Below are 18,660 nucleotides of genomic sequence, written 5' to 3'. Positions count from 1 at the left end.
GATCGATAGGTGATGATGAGCATTTCGGGAGTGGACAGGAGGGTGAGCGGGCCGGGCCGAAGGCTGGCGAGGTGGAAGGTTCCCCACCCCCCCTGCAGGTTTTGACACAAAGATCATGAGGAACTGTGGCAAGATCTGTTTGAAGAGAACCAAGATTGACCGTCTGATGAACCAGCTGGTCGGCTGGGTGAGTGAGGCTTCCAAGACCCGCCAAGGGAGAGGCCCGCCCCCCCCCCCACTGCCCACAGGCGCAAGGCTGGGCGTATCCTTCAGAACGCAGATACTTGAACCCGGCACCTTCACCAGAGTCTCTCTCTCTCTTTTTTTTAAGCTTTTCTGGGTCACACCTGGCGATGCTCAGGGGTTCCTCCTGGCTCTGCACTCAGGAATGACTCCTGGTGGTGCTCGGGGGACCCTATGCCATGCTGGGAATCGAACCCGGGTCGGCCGCATGCAAGGCAAACACCCTACCCGCTGTGCTATCGCTCCCACCCCACCAGAGTCTCTTCTTAATGTTGTTTTTTGTTTGTTTGTGTGTTTGGGGCCACACCTGGCAGTGCTCAGGGCTGACTCCGGCTCTGTGCTCAGGGATCCCTCCTAATAGTTCTCAGGAAACCAGGGAATTGAACCCAGATCAGCCCTGAGCAAGCAAACACCCAACCCACCATATTGTGGCTCCGCCCCCCTTTCTTAAAGTTTTTGGAATAAAGAAAGAATTTATAATCTACTTGGATGCTTCCCAAGGGTACAGGCGACATAAAGTATTCACAAACCCTCTTCCCCCCATCTCATCATTAGCCTAAATCTAAATCTTTCCTTGTGGTTCTAGGGAGTCACAAGCTGTAATACTTTTATTTAGGCAGGAGGGGGCGCTGGAGAATCGGGGTGCCTTCTGGAACCAAAGTAAGGATCTGACACAGGACTGTCACATACGCTCTCCCATTCAGCCGCCTTCCCTGCCAGCTGTTTCTTTTTTTCTTTTTGCTTTTTCGGCCACACCCGGCGATGCTCAAGGGTAACTCCTGGCTTTGCACTCAGAAATTACTCCTGGGGGCTGGAGTGAGGCATTTGCCTTGCACGTGACCAACCCGGGTTCGATTCCCAGCATCCCATAGGGTCCCCCGAGCACCGCCAGGAGGAATTCCTGAGCGCAGAGCCAGGAGGAACCCCTGTGCATCGCTGGGTGTGACCCCAAAAAAGCAGAAAAAAAACATTACTCCTGGCGGTGCTCAGGAGACCACATGAGATGCTGGGTCAGTCACATGCAAGGCAAGTCCCCTCCCTGCTGTCACTTTTTCATTTTGTTTTTATTTATTTATTTATTTTGCTTCTTGGGTCACACCCGGCGATGCACGGGGGTTTCTCCTGGCTCTGCGCTCAGGAATCACTCCTGGCGGTGCTCGGGGGACCCTATGGGATGCTGGGAATCGAACCCAGGTCGGCTGTGTGTAAGGCAAACGCCCTACCCACTGTGCTATCACTCTAGCCCCTATACCCATCCTTTCATGAGTGTACTTTTCCCAACACCCAAGTTTCCCTCCTGCCATCCCATCTCTGCAACCTGGCTTGTAGCGTTCCAACGTAGATAAGCCAGTTTCTTAACCGGCTCCTCCGGTTCTTGGGTGCTCGGCCCCAGGAGGGTCTTGCCTTCCTCCCTTACATGTCCTCTCTGTCTGCCATCAAAGAGATGTGCATGCTTTTGTCCCCAAGTTAGTGGGTGGCAGTCGGACTGGCCTGAGCTGCTGCCCGGTGACCGGGGGGAGGGGTGTGGGGTGTGGTCGCCCTCCCCACTGTGCTATCACTCCAGGTCCCCCCCTCAGTGGGATCCTGAGTGGTGGAACCCCCAAATCAGGCCAACACTCACTCGGACACCCCCCCCCCCGCACCTGCTCTCCCCGAACCCACCACGGGAGCCAGGATCCAAGGTAGGGGCGCAGGTTCCTGTTGACTCCGTGGCACCCCCCTTTTTCTCGCCCCCAGATCTTTGTGTCCCTGGTGCTGGTTTCCGGGCTGCTGACTTTGGGCTTCTACCGCATGGTCCACGAGTTCAAGGAGAAGCACTTCTACCTGTCCCGCCTTCATCGCTACAGCGTGGCGGCCGAGTGTTTCCTCTTCTTCTGGGCCTTTTTGATCCTGCTCAGCGTCATGGTGCCCATGGCTATGTTTGCCCTGTGGGTGCCCGCCTGCTCCTCCCCACCCCTGGGCCACACCGGGTGGCTTCTTCAGGGGTTGACCAGCCACCTCTCTGCACCCTTGGCAGAGCCGAATTCATCTACCTGGGTAACAGCATCTTCATCAACTGGGACTCGGAGATGTATTACGAGCCCCGGGACATGCCCGCCAATGCCCGCAGCACCAGCCTCACGGACCACCTGGGCCAAGTGCAGTACATCTTCTCGGACAAGACGGGGACCCTCACACAGAACATCATGACCTTCAACCAGTGCTGCATACGGGGGACCGTCTATGGTGGGTACTGGGGAACCCTGCGCCCCGCTCCCTCGCCCCAGAACTGGAACCCGAACTCAGGGAATGACGGAGTATGTGGGAAGGCAGGGCTCGGCCGTTTCTGGGAAGAACCATCGGGGGCTCCTGGAACCTCCTTAGCAGTCTCTGGCAAGCTGTCCCAGGAAACGGTCTCCGGTTGGGGTCCCCTTTTGGCTGACGGATGCTGGCTTGTTTGTGTTTGAGCCACACCTGGTGATGCTCAGGGCTTCCTCCTGGCTCTGCACTCGGGAGTCACTCCTGGCTGGGATCAGGGGCTCCTACGGGATGCTGGAGATCGAACTCAGGTCGGCTGTGGGCTAGGCAAAAGCCCTTCCTGCTGTACTATCGCTCTAGCCCTTGATGCTGACTTTTGAATCACAATCAATCAATTACAACCATCCTGTTATTCGTTGATTGCCTCGAGCAGGCCCCAGTAACGTCTCTTCGTCCTAGCCATGAGATTTCTTTTTTTTAAAGTGCCATATTCAAGGCTCTTTCAGAGTTAGGAGAATGAGACCCTTCATTGTTACTGGTATTTGGCATATTGGGTATGCCACGGGGAGTTTGCCAGACTCTGCCGTGTGGGCAGGTTACATTCGGTAGCCTGCCAGTTTGTCCAAAGTAGGAATGAGATGATAAGATGTCATGCCGCCACAAATGCGGCCGCGTGCTTCCGGGAGCTGGGTTTTATAGTCTCTGAATCTTGGCCGTTGATGGGATTACACGGCGCCAGGGGGCCAGTTGGTGGGTGTGACCCCCGCCTACTGGAATTTGGAGGATCTGGGTGGAGGATGCCCAGCCCCAATCCAAGTAGGCTTGGAGATCTCGGCCCCGGAACCCGCGTGGCTTTGGCCCTCTGCCAGTACCTTCATGTGTGCAGAGAGTGGTCTCAGCATGGTGTTGGCTGGTCCTGGAGGTCTTCGGCTGCCAGAGCCCTGGTCGGGGTGGGGAGGGAAACTCAACCCGCACCCCTCCAAGGGGCCCCGGCGAGGACAGCCAGGCGCGGGGGCAGGAGACTCTTCGCTGTTCTCTTCCGGGAGCTGGGTTTTTTGAATAGCAGGGCTTTTTAGTTTGTTTGTTTGGGGGTCACAGTCAGCAGTGCTCAGGGCAGTCTATTGGCTCTGCACTCAGAGGTCACTCTCGGGCCTTGATATTGATATTGAACCCAAGTCAGCCACATAGAGTTTTATGAGTTTTTAAAATTTTTTATTTTTTATTTTTGCTTTTTGGGTCTCACCCAGCAAAGCTCAGGGGTTACTCCTGGCTCATGCACTCAGGAATGACTCCTGGCGGTGCTTGGGGGACCCTATGGAATGCCAGGGATCGAACCCGGGTCGCTGCGTGCAAGGCAAACTCCCTCCCTCCCCATTGTACTATTGCTCCGGCCCCACATGCAAGCGCTTTAACCCACTGAATTATCTCTTGGCCCTCAGAGCATTTGGTGAGGGGGGATGTCAGGCCCAATGGTGCTCAGAACATACTTCTGGGGCTCTGTGCCCCAAGGTACCCCCAGCAGTGCTCAGAGGACGTATGTGGTGCCCAGTGAGAACAGGGGTCTGTCTCACGGAAGCCAGGCAGGTGAACCTTCCAGGGAAGTGAACTCCTATCACAGTCTCTCACAAAAAGGTGGCCTTTTTTTGTTTGTTTTTTTAATTTCTTAAATTTTTAATTTCTTAAAAGTAAAACATTTTAGGGGCTGGAGCAATAGCACAGCGGGTAGGGCGTTTGCCTTGCACGCGGCCGACCCGGGTTCGATTCCCAGCATCCCATAGGGTCCCCCGAGCACCGCCAGGAGTGATTCCTGAGTGCAAAGCCAGGAGTAACCCCTGAGCATCACCGGGTGTGACCCAAAAAGCAAAATAATTAAAAAAATTTTAAAAATTTAAAAAAAAAGAAGGTAAAGGCCCTCCCGTTGATCGTCGATTTGCTCGAGCGGGCCCAGTAACGTCTCCGAGTAAAGCAAAACATTTTATTTGGAGGCTTTGAAGGGAAGGAGGGAGAGAAATGAATGTCCACATCTCAAGAGGGAAGATGCAGGTGACACATGTGCTCGGTCACGTGGGCGCAAGCAGCACAGGGCCTCAGGCAGCATAAGTGGGCCTGTTTGTTTGTTTTTTATATTTTGATTTTTGGCCCACACCCGGGAGTGCTCCGGGCTTACTCCTGGCCCTGTGCTCAGGGATCTAACCTGAGCGGCTGCACGCAAGGCAAGGGCCCTCTCTGCTGTATTTTCTCTTGGGCCTCTTTCTGTTTTGTTTTGTTTTGTTTTGTTTTGCTTTTGGTCTTGTTTTGTTTTGGTGCCACGCCGGAAGCTCAGGGCTGACTCCTGACTCTGCATTCAGACTTGATCTCTGACACCCTGTAGGATCACCTGAGCGCCACCAGGGGTCACTCCTGTGCCGAGTCAGGAATAGCCTCTGAACACCACAGGGTGTGTCCCAGAAATCAAAAACGTGCCCCCCCCAAAGAGCACTAGAAGGTCACACAAAACCCCTATCCCAACCCCTACACCTGAGTCTCATTCCTGTCTCCCTCTCCCTTCTGGATTACTCCTCGCCAGAGGTGACCAAGTCTTTTTTTTTTCTTTTTTTTTTGGGGGGGGGTTATCACCCGGTGATACTCAGGGGTTACTCCTGGCTCTGCACTCAGGAATTACTCCTGGTGGTGCTTGGGGGAACATATAGGATGCCCGAGATCGAACTCAGGTGCGCTGCGTGCAAGGCAAACACCCTCCCTAATGTACTATCGCTCCAGCCCCAAAGTTTGTGTGTGTATGGGGGGGGGAGTCACACTTGGTGGTGCTCAGGGGTTAGTCCTGGCTCTGCAAGCAGGAATTACTCCTGATGGCTCTTTGGGGGAACCTTAAGGGATGTCAGGAATTGAATCTGGGTTGGCCGTGTGCAAAATAAAAGCCCTCCCCCCCCACACCATGGCTCCAGGCCAAGCCTTTCATTTCTTAAAGCAGAGAGTCTGAGATGGGGGCTGGGTGTCACTGGTGCTGAAACTAGCTCTGCTCTCCAAAATGGGATGCTTGCATTGGGGGGGGAGGTGCAGTCAAGCATAGTCCTCAGACCCCCCCGAGTGGACTTCTTGGGGAGCTGAATCCTGAAAGTAGATTCTTTTCCCCAGGCCCTGAGGACACCACCTCGCTTCAGGTTTGCGCCCCCCTCCCCCCATCCACCCCCAGTCCTGCAGAAAGGAATGGGTGGGGGATGGGCATCAGCCTCGCGCCCACCACCCCACCGCTCCCCAGAACCCCTACAGCTGGAACACGTACGCCGATGGGAAATTGCGTTACTACAACTCGGAGCTCCTACGGATCGTGCGCAGTCAGGAGGACAACATGGTGGTGGAGTTCTGGAGGCTCCTGGCCATCTGCCATACGGTGATGGTTCAAGAAAAGAACAGTAAGTTTCACTCAGGGCACCCAGCCCAGCCCCACGCCGCGACCACATAGACCCAAAGTCCTGCTTGATGCTTGGAAGGTAATTTGGGACCCTGTATATGCAGGGGCTGATGCGTATCTCCCTGGCCTTGCCCACATATTTTTATTGGCCCTGGCTAGGGGTGTGTTCAGGCCAGGCCTCCGGTCCCGCCCACTTTTTTTATTGGCCCAGACCAGATTAGCTAATGTCCCCTGCCCCTCTATTTTTGGCTCTTGCTTTGAGGAGGGGGGCGGGTCTAGGCCAGCCTAGTCCCCGCCCATTTGTTCTAATTGGCTCTGACTGGAAGCTGTATTCAGGTCAGATTAGCTCTAGCCCCGCCCACCATTTCTTATTGGCCCCAACGGGGGCATATCCCTAGCAGATTTGTTTATGGCCCCGCCCACCTATAGTTATTGGCCCTGGTTAGGGGCGTGGCCAGGTCAGGCTAGTCCCTTGACCCCGCCCATCTGTCTTTATTGGCCCGCCCGGTGGAGACCTACTTAGGGGAACCTGTAGACTGGATCCTAGCGCTCAATTTCCTTTATTTTATACTTTTGGTTTTGGGGCTCAATACAGTGATATTGGGGATCAAGACCAAGCCCCCGAGTATGCGTCGTACCCCTTTCCAGCCATTCCCGCTCCCCCCGCCTTCCTTGAGCCCTGCACCCAGGTTGCATCAGTGTCCTCCTCGTAAAAATCGGCTGAGCGCCCCCTAGCGCTGGATGTGGGCCCTGCAACCCGTCGCGTCCCTCTACCCACCTGTCATTGCTGCAGACCAGCTGGTGTATCAGGCGGCGTCCCCTGACGAGGAGGCGCTGGTGACGGCGGCCCGAAATTTCGGCTACGTGTTCAAAGCGCGCAGCCAGGACAGCATCACGGTGCTGGAGCTGGGGAAAGAGCGGGTCTACCAAGTCCTGGCCATGATGGACTTTAACAGCACACGGAAGCGGATGTCGGTGCTAGGTGAGCGTCCACCACCCTCCCTGGGCCCAGCCCTGGGTGGAGAGACAGACGTGGGAAGCTGAGCCTTTCTTCCCTTTCGGACCCCACAGTCCGAAACCCCGAGGGCGACATCTACCTCTATACCAAAGGCGCCGACACCGTCATATTTGAGCGGTTGCAGTTAAAGAGCACTGTAGAGTGGGGCACGGAGGAGGTGTTGGCGGTGAGTGGCTGCAGGAGGCGATTGCCCAGAGGCAGGGAGGCGGGCACCAGAAGGAAGAGTTTTAGGAGAAATGGCTGTAGGCACAGGTCCGGTTGCCAGGTGCAGTTGGGCTGGTTGTGCACATTGCAAATCCAGGCACAAATCTAGCGGGTCAGGAAGCATGTCAGTTGGTGGTGGTGGAGGGGAGGGAAGAGGCAGAGAGGGGGCAGCAGAGGGGTGACTGGAATGCCGCCGGGGCCCCAGTCCTTTGCCCGGCAGACCCTGCGGACGCTGTGCCTGGCTTTCAAGAAGGTGGACGAGAACAGCTTCCAGAAGTGGCAGCAGCACCACCAGCAAGCCAGCATCCTGCTGCAGAACCGCACCCAGGCATTGCAGCAGGTTTACGAGGAGATGGAGCAGAACCTCCAGGTGAACCTGGGAGGGGGGGGGGTGATGCCCTGGAGGCCTGAGGCCTGAGGACCTCGGGGTTTGCTCATTGTGTTCCTCCTCACCCAGCTTCTGGGAGTCACAGCGATTGAAGACAGACTCCAGGACCACGTCCCCGAGACCATCCAGTGTCTCAAGGATGCGAACATCAAAGTGTGGGTACTCACGGGGGATAAGCAAGGTGGGTCCCAGGGCGGCTGCTCCCAGCACGGAGAGGAAGGCAGGGGTTCCTGACAGGCATCAGATCTCCCACCCCCACTCAGGTCTACCTCAGGGTCCCAGGGACAGTTTGGGACTTTTCTCCTCAGAGGCAGAAGACACTGAAATGATTGTGTGTTATTTGATTTTTTTTTTTTGCTTTTTTGGGTCACACCCGGCGATGCACAGGGGTTATTCCTGGTTCTGCACTCAGGAATTACCCCTGGCAGTGCTCAGAGGACCATATGGGATGCTGGGAATTGAACCTGGGTCGGCCACGTGCAAGGCAAACGCCCTACCCGTTGTGCTCCAGCCCTGATTTTTTTGTTAGTGTTTTTTGGGGTCCACAATCGGCATTGCTCAGGGCCAACCTGTGCTCAGGGATCACTCCGGGGTCCCTTTGGGATACCAGGGATTGAACCCGGGTCGACAATGTGCAAGGCAAGCACCTTACCTGCTATACTTATCACCCGGGCCCCTTGAGCCTTTCACCCTTGCAGATAAACAGGAAAGCAGAAGGGACCTTTTTTGGGTGACACCCGGCGATTCTCAGGGATTACTCCCGGTTCTGCACTCCGGGGACTCGGGGGACCCTATGGGATGCTGGGGATTGAACCCAGGTCGGCCTCCTGCAAGGATAATGCCCTCCCCGCTGAGCTATGGCGTTGGCTCTCAAGACTTGATCTTATTGGCCAACCTGGACCACGTGCTCTCCTCAGAGCCAATCACTGCATTTAGGGGGTGGGACAAGGCAATACTCTAGGCAGGGGCGGGACCTGGCCCGCAGACCGAACCCACCACAGGTGGTGAGCCCTGGCTGGTTTGCAGAGACAGCAGTGAACATCGCCTTTGCCTGCGGGCTGCTTTCGGAGAGCATGCTCATTCTGGAGCCGGTGGAGATTAAGTAAGAAGGGGGTATGGGTGGGGTTGCGGCTGGGGTGGGGCCTGGGCACCCAGAACCCCCGATGCTGGAGGGGAGGCGTTTGCTGCGTACCAGAAGACCAGACTCCTGCCGTCCCAGTTCCTTTCCACTAAAGACCCAGGGGTTCCGAGGAAGTAAGACTTGGTGAGCGTGGCGTAGGGAGGAAGGAATGGCTGACCCCCGTCTGGGGGCTTGGGGGGGGCGTCCACTTCCTTTGCACAGCCACATCCTGGAGGCCTTCTGGGAAAATGCCAACAGCCAGATTCTGAAGAAGAAAAGGTGGTGCCGCCTCCCGAAGATGTTCAGCGAGCAGTTCAAAGTGGCCATGGTTATCACAGGGGACTTTCTGGTCAGTGGGTCAGCGGGCAGGGTGACCTGCATGTGGACAGGGACTGGGAGGAGCCCCAGGCTGGCAGTGGGCTAGACGGGTGCCCTATACCCGAAGCATAGTGCCCAGGGCTTGGGAAGGACCCCGGGCCAATGGCGTGCAGTGCCCTGCTACGAAAGGGGCAGGAGCGAGAGAGGCAACAGGTCAAGCCGGCCTGCGGGGGAGATGCCTGGTTTGGGAAGCGGGGTGAGGGGTGGGGGGTCTATGTTCAGAGGGAAGAGAAACAGGCAGAGACACCTCCTCACTTACCACCGCCAGGACCAGCTACTCACGTCCTTGCGCACGGAGCCGGGGGCCCCGTGCCCCAGCACGGTGGATTACTGGCAGGAGCCGGAGCATAGGAGGGGAGACTTGATGCACCAGTGGCGGCTGTCCATGCTCTGGCAGGCCCTCGAGATCCCGCTGCGGAGCACTGGGCTGATGGCCAGGAGGCGGTACACCGAGAACCTGGAGGTAGAGCAAGAACAGGCCTTCGTGGACCTGGCCTCCCAATGCCAGGCCGTCATCTGCTGCCGCGTCACCCCCAAGCAGAAGGCCCTGATCGTGGCACTGGTCAAGAAGTACCAGAAAGTGGTGACCCTGGCGGTGGGCGACGGTGCCAATGACGTCAACATGATCAAGAGTGGGTGTGGGGCGTGGCCTGGGCGGGGCGATCAAGAGGGGCGGGGCCAGGGCGAGGCGAGGTGTCGTGCGGGGGCGTGGCCTGGGCGGGGCGATCAAGAGGGGCGGGGCCAGGGCGAGGCGAGGTGTCGTGCGGGGCGTGGCCTGGGCGGGGCGATCAAGAGGGGCGGGGCCAGGGAGAGGCGAGGTATCGTGCGGGGGCGTGGCCTGGGCGGGGCGATAGAAAGGGGTGGGGCCAGGGTGAGGTGAAGTGATCGTGTGGGGCGTGGTCAAGCAACATGATAAGTGGGCGGGACTGCTGGGGGCGGAGTTGTGATCTGAGGGGTGGGGCCACACAAAAGGGAAGTGGGCGTGGCATTACCTCAGGTGGGCGGGGACTGGACTGGCGACGGAGGTGGGCCCCTGATGAAAGGTTTGTGCGTGTGCCTCGGCAGCTGCGGACATTGGCGTGGGGCTGGCAGGACCTGAGGGCATGCAGGCGGTTCACAGTAGCGACTTCTCGCTGGCCCAGTTCTCCTACCTCCGGCGCCTGCTGCTGGTGCACGGCCGCTGGTCCTACATGCGCATTTGCAAGTTCCTACGCTACTTCATCTACAAGACCACGGCCAGCATGATGGTCCAGATCTGGTTCGCCTGTTACAATGGCTTCACCACTCAGGTGGGGGACCGGGGCGTGCCCCCTCTCCGTCCCTCCCGTCCATGGCCCTGCACCCAGCACCCTCACGGGAGGAGCTTACCGGTCTTCACCTCGCAAGTGCAGCCTGGGGGAGGTTGGGCAGGAACCCACAGTGCAGATGCTCAGGAGCTATTCCTGGCTCTGTGCTCAGGAGTCACCCCTGGCGGTCCATGCGCACTGTTGGCTCTCCAGCTGGGCAGGCCTGCGTTCTCCAGGCAAGCATCTTTTTTTTTTTTCTTTTTGGGTCACACCCGGCAATGCACAGGGGTTACTCCTGGCTCTGCACTCAGGAATCACTCCTGGCGGTGCTCAGGGGACCATATGGGATGCTGGGAATTGAACTCGGGTTGGCCGCGTGCAAGGCAAACGCTCTCCCCGCTGTGCTATTGCTCCAGCCCCCAGGCAAGCATCTTTTTTAAAATTTTTCCACACCCGGCGATGGAATGAGGTTAATCCTGGCTCTGCACCCAGGAATTACTCCTGGCAGTGGTCTTGTAGATGAAGACCACTCCTCGCGCTGCGAGGATGCCAGGGATAGACTAAGATGCAAGACAAGCGCGCTGCCCTCCTGACTACCTCGCTGGCGTCCAAACAAAGCATCTTAATTCCTTATAGGGATTACAATTTAATAATTTAAAAGGTTAGGCAGAAGGTGAGAGGGACAGTATCTATCCCTCTTTTAAATTATTTTAATTCTTTTAAATGATTTTTTTAATTTAATTTGTTTATTTTGCTTTTTGGGTCACACCCAGCGATGCTCAGAGGTTCCTCCTGGCTCTGCACTCAGGAATTACTCCTGGTGGTGCTCAGGGGAACATATGGGGGTGCTGGGAATCGAACCCGGGTTGGCCGCATGCAAGGCAAACGCCCTCCCCGCTGTGCTATCACTCCGGCCCCTCTCTGCTCACTTTTGAGGAAGGTTTCGGGGCTCCAGCTTGCTGGGGTGGGTGTGTGCCTGCAGGGCGCTGTCTGAGGTGACGCCTTTCTTGTGCCCTCAGCCGCTGTACGAGGGCTGGTTCCTGGCGCTCTTCAACCTGCTTTACAGCACCCTCCCAGTTCTCTACATTGGGCTGTTTGAGCAGGTAAGCTGCCCCCAACCCCCCAGCCCCAGCCCCCCTGACCCCGATGTCCTGGGAGAAAGCTCTTTTATGAGCTTCCGGCAAATCACTTTCCCCCAGTCCCCTCCTACCGGTGCCCAACCTGATCTTGGGGTCCATGGGCCAGCCCTCTGGCCCTTTTAGGATACCCCATCCCCCACCCCAAGGCTCATCCTTGTGTCTACAACCCCGGGAACAATGATGGGGAGCTTGATTCAGAACAGTCCCCAACCCCTGCCAGCAGTGCTCAGGAGACTCTAAATAATCAGGACTGCGTGGGGAACGGGGCAGGGGGGGGGGTGTCCCTTAGAACATTCCAGATGATGATTGGGACCCATGCTGGCAGCTCAGGTACGCCCAGCACTGGTGAGCCCGCCAGGCATGGGCAGGCGGCAGACCTTGCAAGTGGCAGACCCGGATTCAACCCCCCGGGATCCCATATGGTTCCCAGAGCACAGTCAGGAGTGATTCCGATGTGCAGAGCCTTGAGCATTGTTGGGGATGGTTCAAAACACGCGCATGCGCGCGCGCTCACACACACACACACACACACACAGAGAAAATAAAATAAAAGGGGACTGGAGAGAGAGTACAGCAGACAGGGCGCCTGCCTTGCACGAAGCTGACCCACGTTTGATCCCTGGCACCACATATGGCTCACTTCTCCAGGAATGATCCCCGGAGCACAGAGACATAAATAAACTCGGGGGTGGGGGAGGATGGGGAGCGTAAGGAAGAAGCATTTGGCTTCTTGGGAGATGACCCAAAGGACTGAAGCAAATGCCACTCTACTGCGGGGCCCCAAGTTGGATCCCCAGCATCCCCTGGTTTGGGGCTGGAGCGATAGCACAGCGGGTAGGGCGTTTGCCTTGCGCACGGCCAACCCAGGTTCGATTCCCAGCATCCCACAGGGTGCCCCGAGCACTGCCAGGAGTAATTCCTGAGTGCAGAGCCGGGAGGAACCCCTGTGCATTGCCGGGTGTGACCCAAAAAGAAAAAAGAGCATCACCTGGTTCTCCAAGCATTGTTGGGTGCAGTTTATTTTTTTTTTCCTTTTGTCTTTAAATGGGGCTGGAGTGAGGGCACAGCGGTAGGGCATTTGCCTTGCATGCGGCCGGCGAACACGGCCAACCCGAGTTCGATTCCTCCGCCCCTCTCGGAGAGCCTGGCAAGCTACCAGAGTATCTCACCGCCACAGCAAAGCCTGGCAAGCTCCCCGTGACGTATTCGATATGCCAAACACAGTAACAACAAGTCTCACAGTGGAGACATTACTGGGCCCTCTCGCTGGAGCAAATGATGAACAAAGGGAGGACAGAGCTACAGTGCAACAGTGTTGGCTTTAAATAGCTGTGAAATCCACACAACCTAAAATTCTCCCCTCCCAACCGTTCTTTTGTTTTTTGTTTTGGGGGCCACACCAGGTAAGGCTCAGGGGTGACTCCTGACTCTGAGCTCAGGAATTACTCCTGATGGTGTTTGGGGGGGATCATATAGGATGCTGGAGATCGAACCCGGGTTGGTGGCGTGCAAAGCAATGGCCCTCCCCGCTGCCACTGTCCTATCACTCTGGCTCCAAGGTCAAAGGTTTAATGTCAAAAGAATGAGAGCACAGCAGGTAGAGGCGTTTGCCTTGCACGCGGCTGACCTGGGTTCGATCCCCGGCATCCCATATGGTCCCTTGAGCACCGCCAGGAGTAATTCCTGAGTGCAGAGCCAGGAGTAACCCCAGTGCATTGCCGGGTGTGACCCGAAAAGAAAAAAAAAAAAGGTTTAATGTCAAAGGAGCGATAGCACAGCGGGTAGGGCGTTTGCCTTGCACGCGGCCGACCCGGGTTCGATCTCCGGCATCCCATATGGTCCCCTGAGCACCGCCAGAAGTAATTCCTGAGCACAGAGCCAGGAGTACCCCTGAGCATTGCTGGGTGTGACCCAAAAAGCAAAAAAAAAAAAAAAAAGGTTTAATGCCAGCAGAACTGGGATGTGGTTCTGCTGGGGTCTTGTATGGACTTATCACCTGGCATGGCACTCTGGCTCCCTCTACCCCCCACCCCTTCTTTCCCCTCTCCTTTCTTTCTGATTGGGGGTGGGGGGGGACACACCCTGTGGAGCTCCAGGGCTGTTCCTGGCTCTGTGCTCAGAAGTGACCCCTAGCGGCGCCCGGAAGGACCGCAGGCGGTTGGTTGAACTAGGATTGGTCCAGTGCAAAAAAAACAAGCGCCCGGCATCACCCTGGGCCAAATGCTTCGCCTCCCCCTACTTCACTTGGGTCGACCCCTGGGGCTGCCGCTCTCCCTACCCCCAGGGGCATCCAAGAGCATGTCCCCCCCCACCGCCCCCGCCCCCAGGACGTGAGCGCGGAAGAGAGTCTGAAGCTGCCCCAGCTCTACACCTTGGGCCAGAAGGACGAACTGTTTAACTACTGGGTGTTCTTGCGAGCCGTCGCGCACGGCACAGTCACCTCGCTGGTCAATTTCTTCGTGACATTCTGGGCCAGCAGTCACGGGCTCCCGGGCCTCAACGACTACCAGTCATTCGCCGTGGTCGTCGCACTGTCTTGCCTGCTGACCATCACGGTGGAGGTAGCCACCCTCCTCCACCTCCTCCTCCCTCCGGGCCCGGTGCCCAGACCCTTCCTTGGGGGTCCGGGGTGGGTGGTGGGAGTGGCTGAAACCCTGTCTCTTTCCTATGCAGGTCATAATTATCATTACGTACTGGACTTTCCTGGCCGTGCTGGCCATCTTCGTCAGCCTGTTAGCCTACTTCGTCATCACACAAAACTACCAGAGCTATGCCTTCTTCAAACTCGCCCCCGACGCCTTCCCGTTTCTAAGTGAGAACCCCCAGCTAAAAGGATGGGGAGGGCCTGGGGGCGGGGCCACGGCATGCCCCGCCCTTGCAGCAGCCACGTGGGGGCGGGGCACGATGGGGGATTAATCCTGCTCGGGGCGGGGCTTGATAGAGAACGCGCCCCCCGGTGGGCGGGGCTGGTGGAGGGGGCGGAGCCAAGAGGACTCGGGTATGGGGGACCCTGCAAGAGAATTGGGGACCCTGGAGAGGGAAAGGGTGACCAGTGGGCTCTGAGGAGGGCCTACTAATAGCCGTGACCCTGCCTGTCCCTAGATGCTGACAATCTCGTGCTCAGTCAGCCCTTCCTCCTGCTGGTCATTCTCATGAACGTGTCCCTGAATACGATTCCAGTCCTGGCCTTCCGCTTTCTTTGCAAAACAATCAAGAAGCCTCTCAAAAAGGTGAGGTCTGGAGCAATAGGCTAGCCGGGTGGGCTCTGGCCTTGCATGTGGCTGACCCAGGTTTGATCCCTGGCACCCCATAGGGTCCCCTGAGCTTCCCCAGGAGTGATCCTATGCATAGCGCCAGGAGTAAGACCTGGGCACTGCCAGCTGTGGCCCCAAATCAAAACCAAACCAAGAAAAGTGAGGCCATCTCCCGCTCCTGGCCCCTACGAGATCTGGGGACCCCAATCAGCCAGAGCCCACTGGGGGAGCAGGAATCACCATGGCCACCCACAAACACACTACAGTGTGCCCCCCCCCCAAAAAAATACAGCAGTGTCTGTTCCCTGCACTTTATATGATTTAAGGCAGAAATAGGGCCAGAGTGTTAGTATAGCGGACACTTGCCATGCATGACCTGGGCTCGATTCCTGCACCCCATAGGACCCTGCCCATCCCAGGTACTTCCAGGAATGATTCCTGAGTAAGCCAGGAGTAAGCCCTGAGCACTGCTGGTGTCCCCCGCACCCCACCCCATCCCCACTCTCCCAAAATGGGAAAATAGGGTTGGTTTATGCTAAAAAGGGGAATTGGGGACTGGGCATATTTTGCACCTGTGAGGCCTGGATAGGAGGGGACAGTTTTTGTTCACCAACGGACACGAACCATCTCACATGCTGACCCCACAGCAGGCCTAGAAGGAAGGACACGCTGACGCCAGCTACAATGTGGGGAACCAGGGGAAGAGAGAATCAGGGCCCGAAACACAGGGACACATCCTGGGGACATCCCCCTCCTAGGAGGTCCCCAGAGGTGGCCCCCACAGAGAGGCACTGAGTAAATGAAGGGTGGGCTGGGGAAGGGAGGTGACAATGCTTCCAGTGGGGGCGAGAATGTTTTCACTTCGGGTAGCAGGGGCTGGGCCATACCCAGCAGTGCCCAGGGCTGACTCTGGTGCTCTGTGCTTAGGAATCCCTCCTAGTGGGGTTCAGGGGACCATAAGGGCTGCCAGGGATCGAATCTGGGTCTGCTATGTGCAAGGCAAGTGCCCTCCCCACTGGACTGTCGCTCCATCCCAAGGAGGATGAGGGTGGGGATGGGTCACAGATCTTTGTGAACAGAATAAACTTCATGCTGCTTCATCCGTGGATGTACTTGGCTGTGGTTAAGATGGTAAAATGGTGGAGGGGTTGGAGAGATGGTGCGTGGGGTAAGGTGTTGGCTTTGCACACGGCTGACCCGGGATTGATCCCTGACTCCCACTTGGTCCCCCCAAGCACCACCAGGAGTGATTCCTGAATGCAGAGCTAGGAGTAATCCCTGAGTATTGTTGGGTGTGACCCCAAAACAAAACAAGCAAATGGCGGGCGGGCATAGTACAGGGGTTAAGGCCTTGCATGTGGGACCATGGTTCAATCTACAGCACCGTATATAGTCCTGTTAAGCACCACAATGTCTCACAGTGTCTGTCCTCCCGTTGTTCATCGATTTGCTCGAGCGGGCCCAGCAACGCCTCCATTTTTTGGAGACTTCTTGTTACTGTGTTTGGCATGTGGGCGAGATACTCTCAGTAGCTTTCCGGCTTTCTGAGAGGGACAGAGGAATTGAACCTGCCTCGGCCAGGCTGGCTGCGTGCAAAGCAAACGCTCTACCGCTGTGCTATCGCTCCAGCCCCCTGTTAAGCATCACTGAGTAATCCCTGAGTACCCCCGGGTGTGTCTCCAAAAGAAAGAAACAGAGAAAAAAAGGGGAGCAGCAGAGGTGGTTCAATAGGAAGGAGCTTTTAGCATGCCTGAGCCCCGGTTTGATCCCCGGTGCTGCCTGGTCCTCTCGAGCACTGGCCCAAGAGTAGTCTTCCAACAACAAGGATAGTACGGTAAAGAGTGGGCCTGGTGGACTGGCATAACCAAAGCCTCAGTGGTTGAATTGCAGCTGGAGTGTGCCCTACAACCCAGGGGACTTGAGTTGAACCCCATCTGCTAGTTCCTACCAAAAACTGGACACCTAACTACCCAGACCCACTTCCTGGATAAGTCACCAATGGGTGCACGAGGCTTAGAGTCTCATGGAAGGACTCTACGAAGATCCCCACAGAAGGACTGTGATGGGCTGGTCCGCAGTTGAGTCCAAAGGAAGGACTGGGATTGGCTGGCTCTAGAATTAAATTTCAGGGAAGAACTCTGATTGGCTGGTCCAGAGTGGACTCCCAGGGAAGGATTTTCTTTTTTTTTTTTTTTGGGGGGGGGGTCACACCTGGCAATGCACAGGGGTTACTCCTGGCTCTGCGCTCAGAAATTACCTCTGACGGTGCTCAGGGGACCATATGGGATGCTGGGAATCGAACCCGGGTCGGCCGCGTGCAAGGCAAACGCCCTACCCGTTGTGCTATTGCTCCAGCCCCTCCCAGGGAAGGATTTTCATTGGCTGGTTCCAGAATTGGATCTCAGGAAACAGGAAAAGGCTCTGATTGGCTGGTCCAGAAAAGAGTTCCAAGGAAGGACTCTGGACCTGAGTCAAGTTCCAGAGGTATCTAGTCAGGTCATCTTGTTTTTTTTTTTTTTTTTTTTTTTTTTTTTGCATTTTGGGTCACACCCGACTTTGCACAGGGGTTACTCCTGGCTCATGCACTCAGGAGTTACTCCTGGCGGTGCTCAGGGGACCATATGGGATGCTGGGAATCGAACCCGGGTCGGCCGCGTGCAAGCCAAACGCCCTACGCGCTTGTGCTATTGCTCCAGCCCCCGTCAGGTCATCTTGGGGGTGAGGAAGGGCCTGGCCATGGCGTGCTGCACTCCAGCATCCTCCCTGCTACCCAGACCCCCACCTGGCCCCACCCATTGGCCCCCACTGCAGGTGGCGACAGGTGACAGGTTCCTCTGGAGCCCCTGACTCTTCCCTGCAATTTGCTCTGCAGGAGGAGGAGGGAGTGGTGGAGGCCCCGGCCAGGATGCCGGTGAACGCGGCGCCGCCCTACCTGCAGCGGGACTCGCACATGCGGCGTTCCAGTTACGCCTTCTCCCACCTGGAGGGCTTCGCCAGCCTCATCACGCAGGGCACGATTCTGCGCCGGGGCCCGGGCACCCACAGCGACCTCCTCAACGACCTCAAGACCGAGGACCTGCACTCCTTTGACCGGCAGAGCTCCTACTGGAGCCCCCGGGAGGCGTCGCTGCAGACGAAGAGCAGCGGCCGCCGCAGGCACCAGGACCGGGTGTCCTGCGAGGACCCCCAGCCCATCCCTCCACCGGGCTCGCGTCTGGAAAGCACGTCGTCCCGGGCCGCGGGAAAGCCAACTTCCAGCCCGGAGTACTCGTCGTCCTCCACCACCAAGTGGCCCTCGGGATCCTTGCTGGAGTCGTTGCCGGCCGCGCAGGAGGGTCAGCTGGGGCTGCGGGAGCACTGGCCGCAGTCCTCCTCCAAGAGGCCGGCGCGGGAGCGGGCAGCGTCCTGGGAGGAGCGGGGCCCTGCCGCTGCCACCGCCACTGCCACTGTCGCAGAGAGCCGCCTGTGGCGCTTCCAGAGTCAGCCCCAGCTGTCAGGCGAGTCAGCAGTGCCCCCGAGGAAGGTGCCCCTTTGGAAGTCCCACTGGCCCTTCCTGGGGGCGTGCAAGCCCTCCAAGACAGAGTTGGTCACCCCTCTGGCGGTACCACCAGCAGGTACTGGGCAGGAGCTGGCGCCTGCCCCCGCCGAGGGCCCACCCTCACCCAGGTCACCCGTGCAGGCACCTTCCACCTGAGGAATGCCAGGGCTCTCCAGCACCTGCAGAGTGGACACGGCTGCCCAGGTTTGGTTGACGTCCACCAGCAAGCCCCAGGCCTCTGGCCACTCCAGGCAGGTATTGCAGACCTTTTTTTTTTTTTCTAATAAAGCAAGGTCCTCCTGGCCACAACGCTCCCTGAGGCTCCCTCTCCCTTAATTTTTCTTTGTAAGGTCCCATGAAATAAGGTTTAAAAGGCGGGGGGTGGGGGCAGTGCTGGAGCGATAGCACAGCGGGTAGGGCGTTTGGCTTGCATGCAGCCGAC

General features: G+C 57.4%; 1 protein-coding gene across 1 annotated transcript in view; it reads left to right on the top strand.

The window, feature by feature from the left end:
* Positions 1 to 18,374, top strand: part of ATP8B3 (ATPase phospholipid transporting 8B3) — a 26,913-nt gene extending 8,539 nt beyond the window's left edge. Inside the window, exons 10-27 of the mRNA XM_056112993.1 lie at positions 99 to 187; positions 1,981 to 2,171; positions 2,261 to 2,469; positions 4,853 to 4,890; positions 5,741 to 5,894; positions 6,687 to 6,875; positions 6,965 to 7,077; positions 7,321 to 7,485; positions 7,573 to 7,684; positions 8,530 to 8,605; positions 8,846 to 8,972; positions 9,270 to 9,633; positions 10,067 to 10,290; positions 11,307 to 11,390; positions 13,754 to 13,987; positions 14,100 to 14,238; positions 14,529 to 14,656; positions 17,556 to 18,374. Coding sequence (XP_055968968.1) covers positions 99 to 187; positions 1,981 to 2,171; positions 2,261 to 2,469; positions 4,853 to 4,890; positions 5,741 to 5,894; positions 6,687 to 6,875; positions 6,965 to 7,077; positions 7,321 to 7,485; positions 7,573 to 7,684; positions 8,530 to 8,605; positions 8,846 to 8,972; positions 9,270 to 9,633; positions 10,067 to 10,290; positions 11,307 to 11,390; positions 13,754 to 13,987; positions 14,100 to 14,238; positions 14,529 to 14,656; positions 17,556 to 18,374 — 3,455 coding nt within the window. The remainder of the gene's footprint in view (positions 1 to 98; positions 188 to 1,980; positions 2,172 to 2,260; positions 2,470 to 4,852; positions 4,891 to 5,740; positions 5,895 to 6,686; positions 6,876 to 6,964; positions 7,078 to 7,320; positions 7,486 to 7,572; positions 7,685 to 8,529; positions 8,606 to 8,845; positions 8,973 to 9,269; positions 9,634 to 10,066; positions 10,291 to 11,306; positions 11,391 to 13,753; positions 13,988 to 14,099; positions 14,239 to 14,528; positions 14,657 to 17,555) is intronic.
* Positions 18,375 to 18,660: the final 286 nt, after the last annotated feature.

Source organism: Sorex fumeus, unplaced genomic scaffold, assembly GCF_029834395.1.
Source record: "Sorex fumeus unplaced genomic scaffold, SorFum_2.1 ptg000019l, whole genome shotgun sequence".
NCBI lineage: Eukaryota > Metazoa > Chordata > Mammalia > Eulipotyphla > Soricidae > Sorex > Sorex fumeus.
Note: the sequence above shows the minus strand (reverse complement) of the source record. Positions and strands in the feature narration are given on the sequence as shown.